Here is a 24,228-nt window from a genome sequence, read left to right as displayed (position 1 = left end):
TGGAATTTGTCCAACCTGGCCAAAATCTGTCTTGAATATATATGCAAATTGTTTTTACCTGTAAAATGTTAAGGTTGTATTTAGTGCCACCTTTGAAGCATAGTCTTGCCAAGAAAAAATCCAAGTTTTTATTAACTATACCAAGATGTATTCTAGCGTAGGCTTCATCATGGACATTCACTTTCACATGTCCACTAAGTGGTGCTGGAATAGAGATAAGTTAATTTTTGAAAACTATCACTAATAGCACAATATAAAGTATATTAATCTGGAGGTTACATATTCAATCTAATAAGCTCCAAATAGAGTAAATGTTCTTACCAAAACTATTTATTTAATAGATTAAATAATGGGTGCTTAAACCCCAGTGAGAAATAGCAGCAAATATACACAACATGCTAAATTTCACAACTTATTTCATTGTGGTCATAGGAAAAATGAAGGAAATATAACAACTTTCTTAACTTTTGAACTTTCTAACCTATTTTCAAATCCAGGTAGTTTTCAATGATAATTCCAAATGATGCACCAACATCTTCAGAACCAAGCAATTTCCTCCAGTCTACACCTGGTGCCTGCAGTCTAAAATGTAGTCCATCAAAAAATCCTCTCTTTGCTCGTTGATTTACAGCCACAAAATGCATATCTGATGCGTAGGGATCTATAACACTAGTTTCATTACTGTCATTCCTAAAATAAGTAAATTTCATAGAGAAATTAATAGAAAATATCAACACACAAAAACATAATGTTTTTTTTGCTTTTTCTAGGGTTTCAATAACCACTGGAATAAAACATAAATTGGACCTGTACAAAATTGTTACCATTAATCAGTTTTAATAAACCTTGATATTTGTACGATTTATCTGAAGACTCACAAAATTTACTGTGATGGATATCAACAATAAGATTAGGTAGTCAACCAATTATTGACTACCGGTACCTAATGGTAACCACCTTTGATGGTCTGAATTTCTTTTAATGTTCCAATGCTTATTTTGTTACGTCACAGTAAGAGCTTATGGTTCAATGAAGTCATATATGATGATTAAACTCTGGTCACCTGACATTCATAATTTTTTATTAAAAAGAGCTTGAAATTGGTCTATTGTGAATCTCAATATAATTTCAAAATTAGAAAATGTGGTTTCTGTACATATATGAGAAGAGCATTACTCTGCTTTCCAAATTATGTGCTTTTCCTGGTTCAAGTTAGTGGTCATCCTGATGGAAGCATCACTGTGTTTAATTTTTTAGACATATGACCTATATTTATATAGGCTATCTGAAATATGTGTTGTCCACTGTTGTTTACTGTTCTAATTCTAAAAACTCTGATGTGACAAACCCAGGGATCTAACACACAACATCTCACTCTCAAAGTGAGCACTCTACTGTAGACCACTGAAGCAGTATTATGATGTAGGAACATTTAGATTACTTATAATCTGTTTTACCTGACATTTAATGGATTAAGCAAGACAGACTTTGGATGAGCTTGGTACATCAGCAGAGCCTCATATCTTACATTCTCATCATCATCATATAATGCAGTGGTCAGCAATACATTGGCTGCCTGAAAGTCAAAACCAATTTATTTGGTAAGTACAATATAGTTGGCATATATCAAGGAAATGTAACTAAAATATTATCTTCATATCAACATTGACAAACATCCACACCTTTTCCTATCAAATTTGTATACATTACCCTTCACTGTAAAATGGAAAATGAATATAATTTTATCCATTTTTTAAGCTTAATACATTTAAAGGGAATTCACTCTAGCTATCAAAAATTGATGGATTTGGATCTGCAACAAGTCAGGAAACCAACATGATATATTAGTTTTTCAAATGTTGCTCAAACCTTTTAAATGTATCTACACGTCGAACTTCACCTAAAAGGAAAAGCACAATTAAATTACAATTCTGAATTAATCTATGAATCTTACATTTTATGAAAGTATGTATCTCTGTTAATACATGATAAGTTATAAAAATTTACCATATGGTGGTTATATTTTCTAAGAGCATGTACTCCCGCTCTTTTGATCCATGGTGAGTTTGTAGTATTGATGTGTGATATGATATAATCATAAGAGTGATCAATCCTAGCGTTACCCAATGTTTCCAGTAATACTGCTCTATAGCGGTCATACTCCATCTTCTGTACCCTGGACTGGGATGATCTTCTCTGCCTGTATAACCAAGGGTCTGTCAAAAGGAAGGAGTATTTAAACCAAATAAAATGTGAGTCTTGGCTTGAAAATGTAAGTTGCAACAATATTCTCTTAACTACTGTGGATTCATTTATTTTCGTGGGCATCAATTTATGTGGATTGCTGAAAACTGGCATTTTCGTGGATATTTGATTTCGTGGTTTTGCCAATTTCTGTATACAAAACCTATTGCAAATATGATATTCTTTGAACATTTAAATTCGTGGTTCCTCTCTACCCACAAAACCCATAAAAATTGGTATCCAACAAATAATAATGAATCCACAGTATACAGTGGATTCATTATTATGCATTAGATACCAATTTTTGTATTTTTTGTGGATACAAGTTAACCACAAATTCAAATGTTTTACGAAGTACATATTGTCTACAGACTTTGTATTCAGAGATTGACAAAAAACCATGAAATCAAATACCCACAAAACTGCAAGTTTTCCTCAATCCACAAAAATTGACACCCACTGAAATGCATCCACATGCAATCTTTACCCAAAAAACCAACTTCATTACTGTAATCCAACTTGCTCTTGTGAGCCATTTATTATCGCAAGCAATTTATGTTTGTGACTTAAATAACGTAAATATAAATCGTCACACAAATGTAAAACTTCGATTGTTCCTTATTCAACTATTACAAGGAAATCTGATAATCCTGCAAAAAAATATCTATAAAATAAATTGGTTAACAGTGTATTTGAGTCCAATCTAATTCTTATTTACTAACCATGAAGTCCAATCATACTATGAACTCTGTTTATGATCTCTGTAGCTTTGTCCGTCTGTCCAGCTTTGGATAACTTGTGCGCTACTGACCCTAGTGCCAGAAGTACTCTGTTGTGAAGGTCCCCTTCATACATATAACTATGAAACTTCTCTGGTTTGAAACAAATATCTTCCATGGCTGTAGTAATGTTCTACAAGATTTTTAAGGATTTATCTTTAATGAAATTTCAAACTTATATTTGAATATCACTAAATTCATATTGTATGAGATTATATATTGATATTTTTCCAATCACCTATTATAAAACATTGCACACAAAACAAACCTATCTAAAAATAAACATGTGTACAAGAACCTGCTCATTATAATCTGATGAACTTTTCAGCATGAAAAATTTCAATGTTACCTGAGTTTAGATATGAACCAGATATGTCAAAAAGATGAGACTGATGGTCTACAAAAAACTTTTGTTCAATATAAACAGGGCAATTAAATAACTTCACCATTCTAAGAGTGAAACAATATCAGCCTCCACAATTGTCCAACGAAACTGGTGTGCAAAATATAACCTGAAGATGACCTACCTCAACTGGTGGTTCATCCATGCCCACTATATGTGTCATTAGACGTACAATCAATGTAGGGTTAGCTCTATCAGCTCTCAAAATTTTCTCCACTAAAAGATTTTGGGTAAGGTCTGTTCCCAAGGCACCAAAAACATCAACCATTATTTCTGTGGCTTCTTTGTTTCTCATTAACCTGAATATATAACATTGATTACTCAATAAACCCATTAAAATTTGAAAGAATGAACCTCCAGCAATTAATTAAGCAACACTTGTTCATGATGAATAAAACTATCCTTGCAATAGACAAGCATTATTTTTAATTTCTTATTTCTGATTTACAATGAACATTTTAAAATTGCATCATATAACGCAATGAAATATATCTTGGCAACAAACATGTAAAGAGTTAGTTCTTGTCTGTAAAATAGTAAATGAAATAAAAAGAATATATATACACCATGTATTATTTTCTGTGTAATTTTTAACAAGAGGCTGTCAGAGTGATAGCAAACCAGATTTATTAACATTTATTTGTGTCCTGGCATTTTTCAATATCACAACTGATGAACGGTGAAAGTGAAAATCGTCAATATCAAATTTGACCTCCATTTTATCATCAGTAACAACATATTAAAATTTGAAAAGCTTTGGTAGAATGGTTCATGAGTAAAAGCAACAACATGACTGGAAACACAATTTTTCCATCTTTCAAGAACCACAACTCCTGAATGGTAAAAGTCAAAATCGTCATTATTGAACTTGACCTCCATTTTGTTGTCAGTAACAACATATTAAAATTTTGAAAACTTTGGTTAAACATTTCATGAGTAAATGCACAGACAACATGTGGCTGCTGCCCGCCAACCTGCCGAACCGACCGCCCGGTGTACATTCCCAAATCAATAACTGAGATTTTTGTCTCAAAACAGTGTCTATTATGTGATCTATCCCCCAAATAAATAATGTATTTCTATCTTTACAATATTACATACAATGGTTTAAGTTGAATGAAGTAGAAATCTGCCACTTTAACAATCTCTTCATCAGGTAACAGCTTCATGATCTCAAGTGACTTCAGGAAACAATAAGATGCAATAGGGGAACCTGTTAATTAACAGTATCATTAAACAGTTTTAATTATCAACTACTATCTTAGGTCAATATACAGTACTTAGAACATTTATAACTATTTGTTACGACAAACCACTAATTTATTTCCCCCTTGCTTTCTTTATTGAAATTAATTTCAAATAATTAAGATCAAAAATTAAATGACTGGCTTGTGCTGAAAATTGGACATATGTATTCCCATATAAGAGTGCACTGGTTTTCTGATGTTTGATAGTTCAAAAACTGGTACTTCTGATATGAGAAACAGACAAAATATGCCCTCCTATTTCAATTTCATATACTGTGAATTCATTAATATTCGTTGGATACCAATTTTCGTGGATTTCGTGGGTACAGGAGAACCACGATTCAAATGTTCAACGAAATACAAATTTTTTAAAGGAATGAATATAGACATCGCCAAAACAACGAAATTAAATATCCACGAATATGTAAGTTTTCCTCAAACCACGAAAATTGGTACCCACGAAAATAAATGAATCCACAGTATATTTGTTTTATTCAAAATAAACTTCAACACAGGGTTCTACAGTGATCATTTGATGCCAAAATTACACAAATATCTAACCTATTTACAATGTAACAGTTAAGTGTAGGAATTATTTTGTTTAACATATGTACTTCATTCTTGTATATTCTATCTTATCAGGCCTGAATTAATGCTTCTAAACAGTAATAGAATACAAACCCTCTTCTGGTTCCTCTCTGATACATGTCACATTGCTCTTCAGATCTTGCCATAACTGCATCACAGGTACTTTTGGTTTCTTTCTCTTAAACTGTAGAAAAGTGTATTTTAAGTCTGTCATTCTTAAACAGTATGTGCTGTTGACATTAATTGCATGCTTCATATCAGATTGTATTAACAGAATAGAAATCTTATTTTAAAACTGTGTTAAGTGAAGCACATGAACAATTGATGGATAGCTGCTTAAGGTCCATGGTCGAATTGATATGCAATATATTCAGCACGTAAACATGTTAATATAATATGCCTAACAACACTGCTTTTCTATTGTACCCCCTCAAGATTTCTATTCTGTAAATACTATCTGATATGAAGCATGCAATTAAAGAGGAAATAATACAAGTACTCTTTTGAAATTTGAATCATGCAAGGATTTATTTATTTTTTTCGAAATTTCAGGATTAAGAGTTTTTAAAAGTTACTTTTTCAATTAAAAAAGAAAAGAATTTTAAACAAAGATTCATCTAATCTTTGCATGCATCAGAAATAATAAGCTTGGTGCTCACTGGAATGCTAAATTCTTACCTGTTGTACATGGATTGTTCCATTAATCAGTTCTGTAATTGGTTTATCTAGAAGGTCTGTAGCTCTGTGTCTGGTTAGAAATTCAAGCTTTCCATTGCTAATGGCAGACATTTCTGGGTAGGCTATAATGTGTAATATATATTCTTAAATTTCTGTATTTCTTAATAATCATTTATCACATGTTGATATTTGTACTATAGGACATGAATCAACTTTTCTTTTAAATTTTCTATTGAGGGATTGACTTTTTTACCAATTTTTAAAATTGGCAATCATACTACAAGTCATTTGCATGCATTTAAATGGAGAGTTGTCTCATTTGCACTTACATGAAATCTTCTTATATCTATATATAGTTGTTCATTTTTGTCTTTTTGGTCTTTTGTGGAGAGTTGTCTCATTGGCAATCATACCACATCTTCTTTTTTATATATACCCTACTTATGGAAAATCATAATGCAGCTCAATGGAAGTTATACATGTACAACTAATTAATGTTTTGGTAATCATAGACAAACAAATAACATTTCTATATTTTGTTATAATATAATTTACAAACAAGAATGAGTCCCCAGTACATGGATGCACCATCTGCCATATCATTTTCTATGTTCAGTGGATCGTGAAAATAAGATAAAATCTCTAATCTGGCGTTAAAATTGGAAAGATCATATCATAGGGAACATGTGAACTAAGGTTCAAGTTGATTTGACTTCAACTTCATCAAAAACTACCTCAACCAAAAACTTTAACCTGAAGCGGGACAGACGGACGAACGGGTGGACGGACGGACAGACAGACGGAAGGACAGATGGACGAACGGACGCACAGACCAGAAAACATAATGCCCCCCTACTATCGTAGGTGGGGCATAAAAATCAAATCTATTGTCTATAGCTAAGTGTAGAAAGACATCTCAACAAAAAACAAGAATATGTCTGAAATACACGGATGCCCCACTCGCACTATCTTTTTACATGTTCAATGGACCATGAAATTGGGGTCAAAACTCTAATTTGGCTTTAGAATTAGAAAGATTATATCATAAGCAACAAGTGTACTAAGTTTCAAAAACTACCTTGACCAAAAACTTTAACCTGAAGCAGGAGGAACGAACGAATGGACGGACGGACGAACGAACGAAGGGAGCCACAGACCAGAAAACATAATGCCCCTCTTCTATCGTAGGTGGGGCATAAAAAGAAAGTCTCCCCTTAAAAAAGTATACCTGTAGAACTGAATTCATTGACAGCTTTCACCTTCCTCATGTTGTAATTTGGGTCAAAACTGGAAATAAACAAAAACAGAAACCAATCAAATTTTGTTATTCTATGCAACAGTTAAATATATATTGTACTGTTCCAACAGAGTTGGTATTCCTTTAGAATAATATAGCAAACTTTAAGTTGAGACATAAGTTGTTGCCCTGAAAATCAAGCGCCTTACATTAGTTGTTAATATGAGGTAGGCATAACCTGTTAATGGGGACGAAGTCTGTATGAAGTATTTTTTTGTAACTTAAATATTTGTTATAAAAAAAAGAAACGGAAATACTGTAACGTTTCCGATTTTGGTTCTGTTGTTAGGGATTTTAGTTGTGACGTTATTTAAGATATGACGTTATATGCAATGTAAACAAAGAAACGCTCTCATCAGGTAACGTTTTTTCATATCAAGGAATTATTAAAAATGAAATTGGTATTGTGTTCCTTCCTATTTATACTAGACTGATAAATATACATTTTACTCAAAGATTCAAAAGACCGGATAAAGTAAGTGCAATGTAGATTTCTGCGCAATTCCGGGATTTCAAAACATGACATTAAAAAAATTGAACGATTTTGAGTTCATTAGTACAATGAAAAATTCAGGAAATTTTCCTGAATTTTTTATTTTAATGAATTTTCTACTGTTATTGGGGACTTTGTCCCCATATAAACTCTGAATATTTATTAACATGATTTTTTATACCTAAATATCAAAAACTTTACACGAGTTGTAACCCCTGAAAATCTTGTCCAGAAATTTACACGAGTCGTGTCATCAGATATCCAGATATTAACATGAGTGTTTACCCTTAACATCCAGATCTTTACATGTAACCCCTGAACAACTTTTGTTAAGAGATGTAAGAGATATGGTAAACAAAAATGCCATCTAAATACTTGTTACAAAACTTTTACTTACTTTGATTGTGTTGTTGGACCTTTGAAATGTTCTTCAATAAGAATTTTATGAATGGTTCCAAGTTCATGGTGGAAATGCAATGTCTAAAAGAAATTAGGAAAAACATATATGTATATATTAGTCTGAAAATATTACATATTTGATACGAAATTTTTAATCTGTTTGCATATATATCTTGTAGAAAAATATAATTCCTAGATTATTGAATATAAATGAAGACAATGCTGACATATATTGACTTACTGTGATTCACTGAATCATTAGTTATTAAGAACCACTGTTCATTGCAAATGTTTGTCTGTCAAAACTAACCTGACAGAAGTTAAATAGCATTACTGAGCAAAGCACAACATTTCATATAATTCAAATTCAGAAGCTATTATGTGCATTTATTATTGCAATTTTTAAAAAATAGAAAAAAAACTTGAGACTTTTTAATGTGATTTGTGGAAAATCTACAATATATTTATTGTCAGACAAACCTCTAGATCTTGCATTTTTTGCATGTACTTCTATTGACCTTGCAGGGCCGTAACTAGCCTCTTTTAATATTGAGGCAAAAGATATTCGCCGAGCGTATCGAGGCGAAAATATTTGGCGAGAGGTCTGGTGGCCACTGAAGGCCCCAGAAGCCCTGAGCAAAATAACGCAAAATCGTGCATTCTGAGTGTTTCACAGACTCTTTCTTACATTGAAACGCAATTAATTTTTAGCTATTTCTTTCGACATTATTCTTGTCTCAAAGCAAAAACATAGATTCATTGTAATTTAAGACGTTTAGGTTTTACAGGGACAACATTAAAAGTAGACGAATATGTAGGATAAAGCAAAAACCGAAATTCTCATTATCATTATGTCTGTCTGTTCTTGTCTTGTATTCAGTGCATAATTGAGACTTTGGTGATTAATTATGACTAGATTTAAATATAGTGACAGTGCAGTATTATACTTTAAGTACTAGTACTGCTCAAGTCGACACTAAGGACCATCTTGACCTTGTTTTTCGGTATTAATGATTCTTTTATTGTTGAAGACCCTCCACCAACTATCAAGATGAAGAACAGGAAAAAAAACTTTGGCCAATGAGCATTTGTATTTTTTCTATGCATTGACTTTGTGTGAGATAAGGTCATGTGCACGTTTACTTCATATTTTTTTATTTTCTGTTTAAGAGTCTGAAAACGACTTCATGCAAGTTTAACCCTTCAATGTAAAAGGTCATATGGCAATACATTGACGTTTTTTTTAAAGATGATTTGATACCGGGGAATTGGTGGTTTTACTTTGATTTAAACCATGTCAGCTATCTAGATTTATCTACAAAAAAAAAGAGCCAGTTTTGTATTTTTTGATATCGAGTTCAATTCTCCATGCAGAAACGACATTTTGTTTCTATGTCCAGTAGCATTGTATATTCTTAAAATATTTTCTCGCACAATGTCTGGACATCGGTGGACATGCAACATTGCAAAAACCACACTTTACAAATGAAAATCAACACTCTGCAGACTATAGTTATAAAGTAGGACAATAAATGAACAAAAGACAAACCCGGGACACAGAAGTACAAACAATAGACCATCAACTCTGAAAGCTAAAAGTAAAATAGAAACATGGATGACTCATGGATCACGAAAAACATGCAGGGGCGACATCAGAGAGTGAAGAGAACTTGCTTCATGCAAGAAACTTTCCGTGAAAACATTTCAGGTTGATATGAATTAAGACAATCTTGTTTCAGGTTTTTTTGTGTTTTTTTTTGAAATTTCCAGCATGAGGCATTTGCCTCATTTGCCTCAATGTAGTTACGGCCCTGCCTTGTACTCTTAGTAATTGAGTGAAAAATTGGATGTAGAAATCAAAACAATGATGATACACAGTAAATCAGGTCATTATATAGACTTTCACAAAATAAATTCCCTGTCATGTATCTTTCATACATACTTTCTCTGCATGTGCATGTACTATGATGTCGTTCAGACAGTTTTAGAATAAAGAAAACAGAGTACACATGCTGAAATACATGTATTGCCACCTTAATTGATAAAAACTGACATGACTGAAGAAGTTATTCTATTCTTGCATTGCGAACGAATTCAAATAAACATTTATTCCATACCTTTTGAAATGTACTCTTGGAATTAACAAATGGATGTCCCAATCGTACTTTCCTGAATTCAATTCCAGTGGCAGTGTCCACAACTGTATAGGTTGCATTATGAGGTCCTACAAAATATTAAAGAACACATGTACATGCTGTCTCTTTTTTCAGTTTATATATATTATATCCCCCCCCCCCCCCACCCTAATGAGGGTGCTAATAAAACTATCACCATATGATAGATCAATGATAACGTATCATAAATACATTTAGTTCATCTGTAATGGCTTCGAATATATTTTTGGTAAAACTCACTACAAATGTACATGTACTAATGATACTCATGCCAATTTATACTATGTGACACATTTGTTCCAAGAACTTAGACAAATACATTTAAATAATGTTGGTCCAAGGACACAGTTATCGTTCTTTGGTTTTCGTTGTCTACGAATATAGTCCCTAGTGTAAACAGTGTATAACTTGCATGTTTTATTTAACACACTTTCCCAATTTATTTCTTGATATTAAATGCATGAAATATTAAGTAGGGGAATGTAATTACATGTCAAAAAAATTTGGGTGCTGAAACTTTATGTTAAGTAGTGAATTGGTCCAGTTCTAAAAGGTCAAATTTTATCACATCTGAAGCTGTCAAACTGAATTTTACACCCCCTTAACACAAAATTGTCAATATTTTGAGTTAGAGCTGGTAGAAGTTTCTATAATTTTGATATTATTTGTCTCACTGGTAGTACACTACACTGTAAAAATATTTTTGAGAAAGAGCAGGTGCGATTTTTTTAATTTGAATTTATTGTCTAATAGAAATGCACTACGAAATAACTGTGTTCTCGGGCCTGTTAGCTGAACTTTTACATGTTTTATATGTCTGTTTTGATTACTTTAAAAGTACAAACATTTAATTAAACCTTTTCAGTTCTATCTTAACTTAGTATGCCTGCCTACAAGCTAAGTTCACCATCAGCAATTTCACTTTCCTATTTGGTAATGTTACCTTCATTTCCTATTTCTTTCGTATGATAAACCCACTGATTTCCTCTCTTGTTTCCCAAAATCTACAAATGAGCAAAATATTTCAATGTAAGAAATGTACAGCTCAAGAGTCAGTTTCCAAAAAAATACTTACAATTCAGATTTATCGCAAGTATACTGAATTGTTAATGACTTACGATCAATCTTAATCGTAAGTTTTTATTTGGGAAACAGACTCCTGGACAAATGTCAAGTAAATATTGCTCAAAATCCATAGTAAAAATGGTGTCGCTGATTTGTTTTCTTGCTACAAGTAAAAATATTAAAAATCCCTATCAGTCCAGTATATATATATTTTTTACAAAAAGAGTTACATGTATGTATTAAATGGCTTATTTGAAGAAAAAAATATTCTTAAAACACAAGATTTGATATTCGTTTTAATATTTTGAATAAAACAATAAATCACCATTTTTTCTTCATATAAGTAAAGTCTAACTGATAAATTGAAATCTGTCTCCAAATTCTACGATTTGGGCAAATAACTAGACCGATGTTGTACTGCAATCCTACAATCCAAGATGGCGATATACATGTACCATGAATTTACCTAAAGTCATGATCAGTTACACCTGGAGTAATTGATACCTCAACAAAAGTCTGAAAGATATGACAAAAGATGTGTGTGTTTTTGAGTTCTAAACAAGGCTCCACTTAGGGAGCAACCATTTGATTTTTATGGGGGTAGGGGCTAGGATGAAATCTGAAAAAAAGGCAGGACAGAAGTTTTGAGTATTATTATCTGATCTAAATTAATAAAAATAACAGTACTGAATGAATTGAAAAATAAAAAGGCAGGATAGAGATTACAATGCCAACGAAAAATTGCAGGACATTTTTATTGAAACCCTCCTCTCCCCCAATGAAATTTTTGTTGGTCCTGAAATTTACAAATACTATTGATGCAGCTAAAATGCACTCCTTTGTAAATGTAATGCCATAAATTGAAATAGAAAAAAGGAAGTCCCTGTAAACTGGTTTTTTTTAACATCATAAAACTGGGGCGTTCCTTGAAAACACCTTGAAAACAGGGAATACCCCCTTTTCCTGACTTGTGCCCAACTTGTTAGTTTTATCGAAACCCTCCCCTCCCCCCCAATGAAATTTTTGTTGGTCCTGAAATTTGCAAATACTATTGATGCAGCTAAAATGCACCATTTGTAAATATTATACCATAAATTGAAATAGAAAAAACGAAGTCCCTGTAGACTGGGGGGGGGGGGGGGGGTAACATCATAAAACTGGGGTGTTCCTTGAAAACAGGGAATACCCCCCTTTCCTTACTTGAGCCCAACCTGTTTGTTCCAGAGATAATGTTATATGTTTAAAACAAAAAAAAACATGCCTAATATCTTTCAATTGAATAAAATATGAAAGGAATGTTAGTGGGAATATAATATCAACGTATCTTGACTGTCGGTTCCCACACTTTATTTAAGGGACGATGTTGGTAAGGGGAAAGAAACGGCAATCCGCAGTGTGGACACAAATTTGAAAAGTCCTGAAAATTCACTCACGATTTCAGAGACATATAAAACGATATTATATATTTCTGGTATGTAAATTTTTGTCTAAATACAGATCAGTGAAATGTACGTAACAATATGGAATAATCAACTCTCATACCTGCCAACTGTGAACTATTTGCTATTCATAGAGGCTCCCAACTTAAAATTTTGAAAGAGCAGTTTTGTCTCTATGTTTATAAATGTATGAATGATCTAAAAATCAACATCAAAATGCCTTTGAAGGCCACCTTGGGGGTTTTGTAGGACTATAAGAACAATCTTACGCGTAAAACCCCCATGGGCATTTAGACAAGTTGGCAGGTATGAACTCCTTGTTTCCATAATGAACTGGATCGTTTTCAGTTTACATCCTAACGTCTAATCAGTCTCAAACTGTCTGACAGTGTACGTTTATTCAGTGTAGTGTTAAAACACTGATATATATGATATAAGTTATACCTGCTGTTTCCCGTGCAGTTTCGACGCAAGCAGAGCAGCAAACCCTTTCTTTGTGGCCAATACCTCACCATCTTCCTTAGGATGATAAACGTTCAAAATCTCCCCATGCGGAGTTATTTCAAAAGAAAACCTATGGAATAAATATATATATATATATATATGATCCAAAATGAATAAATACTAATCGAAAGTTTGATCATGAAAAAAAATATTTTGTAGACAATTAACAAAGTACAATTTCATCCTCACCGCAGCGACGTTAATCAGCTAATCAAGAAAGTAAATGGCTGTCTGAGACATCTCTTCTGAATCGCATGTCTTTGCAGGCACCACACCATATAGCCTGTCAGAAGTTTAGAGAAACACAATTGGCTAAATAAAACTCTATTTTGCGATTATACTTTCGGAGGGAAAGTCATTCGGCAAGGGACAGAATAAGCCACTTACAGTTAGACAACCAATAAATCATGGACACACCAATAATCATTAACTTTAATAAACAGGCGTTCAGCGATCAAATAAGTCACGATAGTTATGCAAGAAATTTATTCATCGCTGGGGAAATAATTTAATCCAATGACATTTTGCTAAAATCGACAAATATGAAATACTATTGTTATTACTTGTTTTCTCTCAACTAATATATTTATGATATTAATTCTCTTTGATACAATACAAATAAATATACTTTTATAATTTAGAATTTTTCATTCGGTTTCATTATCATATTAAAAATTTCATTTGAGCGGGATATGATACTGTCACTCAAACTGTAGGCTACATTCCGTTAACCCCTAATGTAAAAAAAAATATAAAAAAGAAGATGTGGTATGATTGCCAATGGGAAAAAAACTGTCCACAAGAGACACCGTAAAGCTCGTTTCTCCAACAAAAATTTGCTTACCGGAATATAAAAATATCAAATATTTGAGAAACATGATCACACCCCTTTCCCGCATCTAACTAAACACATAAACATCACCACCATAACGATCTTCCGCCGTTTATATATGCATTAATATGGTAAACAAATTAATATGAAAATACTTACCATTTCGAAAGATCCATGTCATGGCCAGAAGTACCTGAAAAAGTTTGAAATATAAACTGCATTAGATCGATGTCAACCCATAATGTATTGGTGCACATTTTAAATATTTTAAACTATCTAAATTAAATTAAAGTAAAACATTAATTATATATATTAGTTATTTACCCAATATACTTGCTAATTATAACTGCTAAAGGTTTTCCAGATGAAGTTAAAAACTTCATAGTAAAATAATGTCTTATTATCCCCAAAACGAGGAATTTTGCGATAATTGCAGTTCTATTAAAACGACACCGTGAATGGACATATTGGTCAGCATACGCATATCAACAATTAACAAGTGTCTATACCATATTCCAATATCTTAATTCCCCGATTCGATAAATTTGTACAGAAAAAATGAGATCATCAAGGATTTGCCATCTTTTTAAAGTTCATCTCAACACGACTGTTGCGGGGTTCTATGCTGCAAAAAGTCGAGTTCCACTAGATTTTACCCCTCCTTCCTTTGCACTGAGTGATTTCGATCCTTTTAAATCTCTACCGATGTCACAACAAAAGACAAAATAAAGAAGGACGTACAATAGAAATTAGCTTAGGTCGCTTCACCATTATATATATTCATACCTGATTCATGGTTAGCCTTGAATGTGAAGGTATAGACTTTCAGTAATATCTCCTGGTAAGCACCTGTTTCTTCTATGTTCGTGTAACTTATCTATAATGAATAAAGCATCTTATGGTAAAAAAATGTTTTTATCATATTTTCAACGCGTTTCAGGGATTAATGTATCAAAATAACTTTAACCTCAAACAAAAACAAGCACAAGCACAAATTAAAACAAATAAAAACAAACAATGGAATGTGTCCCCAGTACACGAATGCCCCTCTCGCACAATCATTTTCTATGTTCAGTGGACCGTGACATTCGGGTAAAACTCTAATTTGGCATTACAATTAGAAAGATCATATCATAGGGAACATGTGTACTAAGTTTGGAGTCGAATGGACTTCAACTTCATCAAAAACTATCTTAACCAAAAACTTTAAACTGAAGCGGGACAGACAGACGGACCGATCAGAAAACATAACGCCCCTCTACTATCGTAAGTGGGGCATAAAACACATGAATACACGAACGAAAGAACGAACAAACAAAACGAAAAGAAGAAAAACAAATTAATCCTAGTTTTTTTTATTTGATATGTTAACACTTTAATTTTCTACTTTCAACATTTTCCCACTTCTGTATATATTTATCGGTATGATTCATAGAATTGATTATCTTTTCATTGAAATCTTTTACTTTGTTATGCAGTGAACAGTCAAACAACATTGCCACAATAGAAAACATCAGATTACATTGTAACGTTTTATAGAAAAAGAATTTCTAATGAATATATTACTTGTATTTATCATTGTCCCCGACATGTAAAGAAACTTTCTCCTTACTATTTAAAATATTTGAGTTGATTATTAAACTATCAAGTGACGTCTCCTAGAATTACTTCCTTGTGGGGTAGGAACATTTGTTTACAAAACTTAATATTTAATACGACATGAACTAACTTGATATAATTTTGTCGGCTCACAGAAGGGGTCGGCATTTGCATTTCTATCGGTGATTATTTGCGCACATTCGATTTATTTTTTGCAAACATAATGAGTAGTTGCAATTTTTAGAAAGTGGAAGGAGGGTGTGAATGGTTTTCATGCCTCATTATGGGCATTATGTTTTCTGGTCTGTGCGTCCGTCCGTCCGTCTGTTCGTTCGTCTGTTCGTGCGTTCGTCCGTTCGTCACCCTTCAGGTCAAAGTTTTGGTTAAAGTTTTTGGTCGAAGTAGTTTTTGATGAAGTTGAAGTCCAATCAACTTGAAACTTAGTACACATGTTCCCTATGATATGATCTTTTTTAATTTTAATACCAAATTAGAGATTTCCCCCTATTTTCACGGTCCACTGAGAAAATGGTAGTGCGGATGGGGCATCCGTGTACTGGGGATACATTCTTGTTATTATTTTGATTCGTAGGCGCGTAGTGTTCTTTATGGTGGCATATACATGCTAAATGCCACCATAGTTCTTCTTATTTAGTTCGTTTATCATTTTGTTTATTTTTTCGTTTTTTCCTGGTGCTGGTTAATCATTCTTAATAAATAGCGCATTAAAAAGTAGTAGGTCCGGTAAGGACCGATTATGGCCTCAAATTTCAGGTTTATCTGACGAAAGATTTTAACTACTTTTTAAACACTTATGTGTCTATTTCATTTGATTCAATTAGTTTATGTGAAAGATTTGAACTGATAAATTTAGTCATTAAAAACCATCCGATTCAAGCTCATACATGAAAAATCTACCAAATTGCCGAAAAATGTCACTTTACAGATGTTTTTGTCAAAAATGAAAGTGGCCGCATCCGTGTTCATCCTCAACCTTTATATATGTTATGTATTATCATAAAATACAACTTACATTTCAATATTAAGGATGAACACGAATGCGGCCACTTTTTTTTTTTACACGAAAACCGTCTAAAATTTAACTGAAATGCTAGAATTGTGAAGAATCAGTAATTTAGCATGACTTTATGGTGCTAGTACTCGATATATGTACATTGTATTGTCAATAGCCCATATTTATGTAGCAGAAAAATTCCACTGTCCAATAAATAACTAAAAGTTTATATTTTAACAATTTTGTAAAACTGCTATATTTTGGCTCCAAAAAGGGGTCTTACTGGACCTACTCCTTTGGGATTTTTGTTTATTAGTTGTTCATAAAAAGTTAAGGAAAGTGTGGATGTATTTTGCTGGTGGATGAGAGCATACATTTAACTGTAAAACTAAGAGAATTTTTTTTTATAAATTTTCATTTTAATATTTCAAATAAAGAAACATTAAGAATCTTTTAGTTTTATATTACCAATCAATATCGGTGCTTAAAACAGAAAACTTTTTTTTGTTCATTTAGGCCGTACATGTTTTTAACGTTATACTTTTATACATTTTCATCATTCTGGGCTGGAAACCTTTTTTCGTACAATAAACTTAATTTGATTTCATTTGATTTAATCTGAATTTGTATATTGTAAAATCATGTAATGTGACTTATCTATATTTTAAAAAGTGGAGCAAATACTGTTGATCCTTTCGCAGTTCCTAAATTCGGTTTTATCAGGATCGGGTTTAACTGTATATTTCACTTTTTTGTGATTTGAATGTTGATTTCATTTTCGTTGTTTTTCTATCAATGTTAAAAGTGCTGTCTGTTTCCCGTCGATTTTTTTTTACTGTACTCGTAGTATCGTTTTCCTTATTTATAGACACGTATTACTCCACAAGCATACATGTATATATGTAATTCTTTGTATGCCGCGTATTCTTTATATGACATTGAGTCTACAATTCGTATATGTGTAACATGATTTTTAAAAAAGTATTAGAGGTTCTATCAATAGCAAAAACGAAAGACATTGGTTTGATATTGAAATTTGGTTCAGCTATCATGTCGGTAGTCACCTCTCAGAAAAGCTTATACGAGAGTGGTACTGCTTCCTTAGTGTCTTATAAAAAAGAAGATGTAACATGATTGCCAATGGGACAACTATCCACAAAAGACCATAATGACACAAAAAATTAACAACTATAGGTCACCGCACGGCCTTCAACATTGAGCAAAGACCATACCGCATAGTCAGCTATAAAAGACCCCGATAAGACAATGTAAAACAATTCAAACGAAAAAAACTGACGGCCTTATTTATGTAAAAAAAAAATGAATGAAAAACAAATATGTAACACATAAAGAAACGACAACCACTAAATTACAGGCTCCTAACTTTGGACAGGCACATACATAAATAATGTGGCGGGGTTAAACATGTTAGCGGGATCCCAACCCTTCCCTAACCCGGGACAGTGGTATAACGGTACAACATAAGAACGAACTATAAAATCAGTTGAAAAAGGCTTAACTCATCAGATGGACAAAAAATACAAGTGGACGTGCTCGGGTACTTATACATCCCGACACAAAAAGACACAATGAACAGATCTGAGAGTACTCGCAGTTATCTGACAGCTAGTTCAAAGCCACTAACAACTAATTAAATCTTAGTTCAGTTTTCCGGTGAAATAACAAAAGGAACGAAAGACGTCTTCATGCCAGTTTAGACGAATGGGATAGTTAGTGAAGGTAACAAAACAAATTGATTTAGGCTAGTAAATTAGGTTCAACAGTGATAAAAAAAAATAGACATATAAAAATAAGAAGATGTGTTATGATTGAAACTTTCTATCAGAGACCAAATCACAGGTTTATCTTTCATTTGATTATATCAAGTGAAAACAAAGGTTTTGTTTATAGTTACATAACAAGAGAAGACTGTGTTTCATTTTTTTCTTATATAAAGAAGGAAGGGAAATATTATACTTTTTGTTTTATAAAAAAATTTATCCGAAAATCAAACATGAATTATGACAAAAATGGCGTTGGCGTTTCATTATTAAAAAAATGTAAACCGTCAATCGGACAGCAATTTACAAAAAAAAAACATTGATCAAGTTTTTTAAAAACATTTACCGTAGAAAGCACCAATACAAAGGACGATCTACGTTTTCAGGCCAGTTTATCGTCTTTTTGCATGACGTTCAACATTACAGCGCCTCCGCCCTTTGTCTTAGGACTAACGGAAGATGTTTGATACGAAATTAACGTTGTATTTTTTTGTTTGAAAAAAATGTTTAAAATCTAGAACATTTGCCTACTTGTTGCTACCAGAGGGCAAAACTATTGGCAAAGAGGATTTGTGAAAAAGTTGTATTTTCCAGTAATACTGTAAATTACTACATATACAACACAGTTGTTCGAATTTCTAAACATTGGGATAAAGAGCAATTTGCATATGAATCAGAAAATGACGAAATAACTTCTTTCTCTAAGATTTGTATTCGTTATGGGGAAAAAACCTGCAGTTCGAGGTTTCTACAATCGATAGTTGTGTCCGTTAAATTGTTTGTTTTATATTTTTCTAATTTATATATTTCATGTTCACCAAATCTCTATGATAGAGGAACTATAGTTATATATAATACTTTTATCCCCATTCAAAAGCTTAATAGCAAATGATTCCAAAGATCGTATAGATTGACAGTACAAAAATATATCGTGTTCTTAAAACTAAAGGCCCTTATGCATGGGCGGACATGTGCAGTTCTAGTTGAAATCATCACGTCTTATTTACATTATCATCAACCACCAACATCTGTCTTTGGCTGTTTTAACTTACAATATGTTAAAATCAACTTCTCAAACAGGAACTAGTCAATATAAAACCTAACATTTGCATATCTTGTATCAAACTAACACATTTGTTTATCAGTATAAAGACATATGATGTGAGATAGAAAATAACTTCCATTGTCAATTACTGATTAAAACCTGACAACGGAAAGAAGCATGTTATCGTTGTTAAATTTTCGTCTCCGTAAATAAACACTTATTTAGTTTTATATGTGCAATCAAATAAAATTAATGCATTTCACATTTGGGAGCTGAAAGTTTTAATTTACAACAACAAAACATAGAATTGCAATACGGTCGTTTGACTGCGTATATAGATATAGGAAGATGTGGTGTGAGTGCCAATGAGACAACTCTCCATCCAAATAACAATTTAAAAAGTAAACCATTATAGGTTAAAGTACGGCCTTCAACACGGAGCCTTGGCTCACACCGAACAACAAGCTATAAAGGGCCCCAAAATTACTAGTGTAAAACCATTCAAACGGGAAAATTAACGGTCTAATCATACAAATAAACAAGTGATTTTGCAGTAAGTTAATCATATATAAAAAAAAACATTGCCTTTCGTTTCAAAGGAAGACTACCACAGTCTAAATTTACAGTTTGCAGATTTTGCTCTCAAATCAATGATGGAAGACGTCTGAATTGCATATACGTAAAACATTTTAAAGAATTTTAGTAAATATATGCATCTATTTTAAAAAGTGCATTTTGATGGAACTTTCAAACAAAGTAAAAGTAAATCAACAATATGGTTGTTCAGAGGCCTACCTTTGCATCGACTTTAAACTTTCCGAGGTCTTTGACGTCTGAATCCGACTGGAAATTATACTGGTACTCATAGAATGGTCTAAACTTAATAAAGTTAGTGTTGACTGGCCTATATACCATAAATAGGCATAAAAACCAGAAGGTCCATACTACGGACCCTGGCTGGTCCATTGTAGTTGTGAAATAACTATTATATTATGTTTTGCGTAACATCAAGTCACGCTTGATCAACCCTTTTCACGTTTGAATCTAATTGTGAATCAGGAAGTCAAAATGTCTTATATACTAGGCCTGTTCAAACACCAACTCTTATCGAAAATCTCGATTGGCCATAACAGTTTAAACTTTTAAGTTATTGGACACCAAATTTAAACAAGAAAGTTTTGTGTTAATACTTCGATAGATACCATAGAGCTGTTTATCAATTAAATAAAGGTATATCTTGACAGGATATCGATTAAGTACGTTATATATATATGTTTTCTCCTTTTGAAGTGTGTCGTTTTGACTTACTAATTGAAGTCTACTAAATACAGTGAAAGAAATCAACACAAGGAGTACTTGCAGAATTCAAGCACTGTGCAAACAAATTTAAATCTACCACGAAACAAGTAAAAATCTTTCCTCGGAAAAACAATGAGGCCTTTTAAATAATTTGCCAGTTGATGTTTATTCAGTTTACTTCAAGCAAAGATAAAACGACATTTTGAGACGACATGTAAAGTAATAATTTTTAGTGCGTAATCTTAAAAGACAAGTTGGGATTATGTTGTTTCTGAGAAGAATGTTATAAGTGCATGGTTATTTAAGGTGCATTTATATTTTTCAAAATCTAATATTGACTACACAAATATCAGTTTACAAAATCGGCCCTTTGTACTTTTTCTATTGCGCATTGGTCTTAATATTCTGTTGCACATTGCCCTTGATATTGTATGTCGCGCATTGATGTTTATATTGTCTGATGTACATTGTCCTCGGTATTGTCTGTTGCGCATTGATCTTAATATTGTCTGTTGCGCATTGGTCTGTATATTGTCTGTTGGACATTGCTCTTTGTATTATCTGTTTGGCATTGCTCCTTATATTGCCTTTTGAACATTGTTCGTTATACTGTCATTGCGCATTGCTCTTTATATTGTCTTTTGTGCATTGTTATTTAAATTGTTTATTTCTCGTTGAACTGTCTTTTGCGCATTGCTATTTAAATTGTTTATTTCTCGTTGAACTGTCTTTTGCGCATTGCCCTTTATTTTGTACATGGAGTATTTCTCCTGATATTGTATGTTGTGCAGTTTGCTGTTCCGGCTTGAATTTTATATTGTCTATTGTGTACTGCTGCTTGAATTGTCTGCTGTGTTTAACTTGTTAAATTGTTTGTCTCGCATTGTTATTTATGGTGTCTATTGAGCTTTGCTCTTAATATTTTCTGTTACTCATTGATCTCTGTATTGTCTGTTAAGCTTTGCTCTTCGTATTGTCTGTTACGCATTCCTCTTTGCATTGACTGTTGTGTACTACTCTTCGTATTGTCTGTTACGCATTACTCTTTGTATTGTCTGTTACGCATTACTCTTTGTATTGTCTGTTACGCATTACTCTTTGTATTGTCTGTTACGCATTACTCTTTGTATTGTCTGTTACGCATTACTCTTTGTATTGTCTGTTACGCATTACTCTTTGTATTATAAAAAAGAAGATGTGGTATGATTGTCAATGAGACAACTATCCACAAAAGACCAAAATGACACAACCATTAACAACTATAGGTCACCGTACAGCCTTCAACAATGAGCAAAGCTCATACCGCATAGTCAGCTATAAAAGGCCCCGATAAGACAATGTAAAACAATTCAAACGAAAAAACTGACGGCCTTATTTATGTAAAAAAAAAATGAACGAAAAACAAATATGTAACACATTAACATACGACAACCACTGAATTACAGGCTCCTGACTTGGGACAGGCACATACATATATTATATGGCGGGGTTGAACATGTTAACGGGATCCCAACCCTCCCCTAACCTGGGGTTACGCATTACTCTTTGTGTTGTCTGTTATGCATAGCTGTTTATATACATTTTTGTAGTTTGTTACGCATTACTCTTTATCTAGTCTGTTGTCTGTGCTATGGTCGGGTTGTTGTCTCTTTGACACAATCCCCATTTCCATTCTCAATTTTATGATGTGTATTACTCTTTATTTTGTCTGCTACGCATTGCTCTTTGTATTGACTGTTGTGTTTTACTCTTTATATTGTCTGTTACGCATTGCTCTTAATATTGTCTGTAACGCATGGCTTTTGTATTGTTTTGTTCGCATTGCTTTTTTATTGTTCTTTTTTCGCACTTTTTATTGTATGTTTCACATTTCTTCTTATTCTGTCTGTTGCGCATTACTATTTATATTTTCTGTGGCGCATTGATATTGTGTGTTGCGCATTGCTCTTGGTATATTGTCTGATGAAATTTAATTTTTATATTGTTTTTAACATATTGTTCTTCTGATTGTTATTTCAAAATTAGGACATATGTAACTGTTAGTTTTACATTAAACAAATATACCAAAACAAATAAGCCGAAATTTGTATTTTATTAATTGCAGCCTCCTATGTCTATATACAATTTAAGATAACAAAATATCAACGACATCGAACAACATGGATTTCGCTATATTTTTTTCATAAACGAACTTTATCATCTACTTAAAAGTAAAATGAAATAAAAAAATGGGGTCACCGTTCATTTAAGCTAAAATCTGCCTCTGGAAAAAAACATACATTTTTGTTAATGTCCTTTTTTTCTGTTGAACTAGTAGGAGAAAAAGAGGAAATATCGAAATAAAAAAATAACCTAATATAAGAAATCGCTTAAATTTTACAATAATTTAGTTTATGTACAGCTTATTTGAAAACAATAATTAAAAATATAGGTCACCGATGAGTTAAAAAAGATATTTCAAATTTAAGGCCAAAAAATGGCATTTTCGCACCAAAGGGAGATAATTTGGAGCTTTTTCAAGTTTTAAAGTAATCTGGGGCCAAACCAAATCATTTTTGTGGGTTGTTTTTTGTACCATATCATAAATAACAACTAATAGTGTAATAAATAAAATTTGTAATGAAAAAGTAAAGGTTTAATTTTTTGCTAAAATTTTTGTACCCAGGAGCCTCCTTAATTGAATTTGGACGAAAAGCAATAATTTGAAAATCCAAAGAAATTATATGACAAATGAAAAGGGAATAGATTATTGTAAACAGAAAATATAAAAGGAAGAAGATTACAGAACATTGGCTCCTTGCTTTATAATACATCTGTATCGGTAACCTAAAATATCTGTGATGCCTCAACAACAAACAGTGGTATACTACTATTGCCTTTATTTACAGCTATATTATTTGTAGTACAAGAGTATCAAAACAATGCAACATGTAGTTGTTGACTCTGTAAGATGGAATTATCCCCTTCAAAGTTTCTATTTTAGTTGGAGTTTAAGATATCAACTATTCTAAAAGAGGGACGAAAGATACCAAAGGGACAATCAAACTCATAAATCTAAAACAAACTGACAACGCCATGGTTAAAATGAAAAATGCAGGTACTTTTGATGACATTTTGACAATTTTCGAACTAGAAGGGTTCTTAGAATTCAAACATTTAATCTTAACGTTATGTATAACAACAAATGAAATGTTACATTTTTTTATGTGACTTTGTCATAAATTGTGGTGAAACATTTCCACAAGAGTTTCACTTCACTTGATTAACTGATTTTATCACTTATAAAATATTTCAGAACTTGGTAACATGACGGGTCTTGCAAAAGAAGCAATAGACTAATACATTAT

At 32.4% G+C, this 24,228-nt stretch overlaps 1 protein-coding gene across 1 annotated transcript in view; it reads right to left on the bottom strand.

Moving 5' to 3' along the window:
- The window catches only part of LOC143084161 (uncharacterized), a 48,124-nt gene extending 27,519 nt beyond the window's left edge, over nt 1-20,605 (bottom strand). Inside the window, exons 1-17 of the mRNA XM_076260567.1 lie at nt 20,378-20,605; nt 14,929-15,019; nt 14,302-14,335; nt 13,251-13,380; nt 11,246-11,306; nt 10,246-10,352; nt 8,127-8,209; nt 7,168-7,226; nt 5,940-6,061; nt 5,355-5,445; nt 4,528-4,639; nt 3,551-3,725; nt 2,967-3,156; nt 2,008-2,216; nt 1,458-1,576; nt 482-690; nt 59-204 (exon numbers count right to left, since the gene is read on the bottom strand). Coding sequence (XP_076116682.1) covers nt 59-204; nt 482-690; nt 1,458-1,576; nt 2,008-2,216; nt 2,967-3,156; nt 3,551-3,725; nt 4,528-4,639; nt 5,355-5,445; nt 5,940-6,061; nt 7,168-7,226; nt 8,127-8,209; nt 10,246-10,352; nt 11,246-11,306; nt 13,251-13,380; nt 14,302-14,335; nt 14,929-15,019; nt 20,378-20,548 — 2,109 coding nt within the window. The 5' untranslated portion in view covers nt 20,549-20,605. The remainder of the gene's footprint in view (nt 1-58; nt 205-481; nt 691-1,457; nt 1,577-2,007; nt 2,217-2,966; nt 3,157-3,550; nt 3,726-4,527; nt 4,640-5,354; nt 5,446-5,939; nt 6,062-7,167; nt 7,227-8,126; nt 8,210-10,245; nt 10,353-11,245; nt 11,307-13,250; nt 13,381-14,301; nt 14,336-14,928; nt 15,020-20,377) is intronic.
- Between the last annotated feature and the right edge of the window lie 3,623 nt (nt 20,606-24,228).

Source organism: Mytilus galloprovincialis, chromosome 7 (genome assembly GCF_965363235.1).
Source record: "Mytilus galloprovincialis chromosome 7, xbMytGall1.hap1.1, whole genome shotgun sequence".
Classification (NCBI taxonomy): domain Eukaryota; kingdom Metazoa; phylum Mollusca; class Bivalvia; order Mytilida; family Mytilidae; genus Mytilus; species Mytilus galloprovincialis.
The sequence above is the reverse complement of the archived record's forward strand: the minus strand, read 5'-3'. Positions and strand labels throughout refer to the sequence as shown.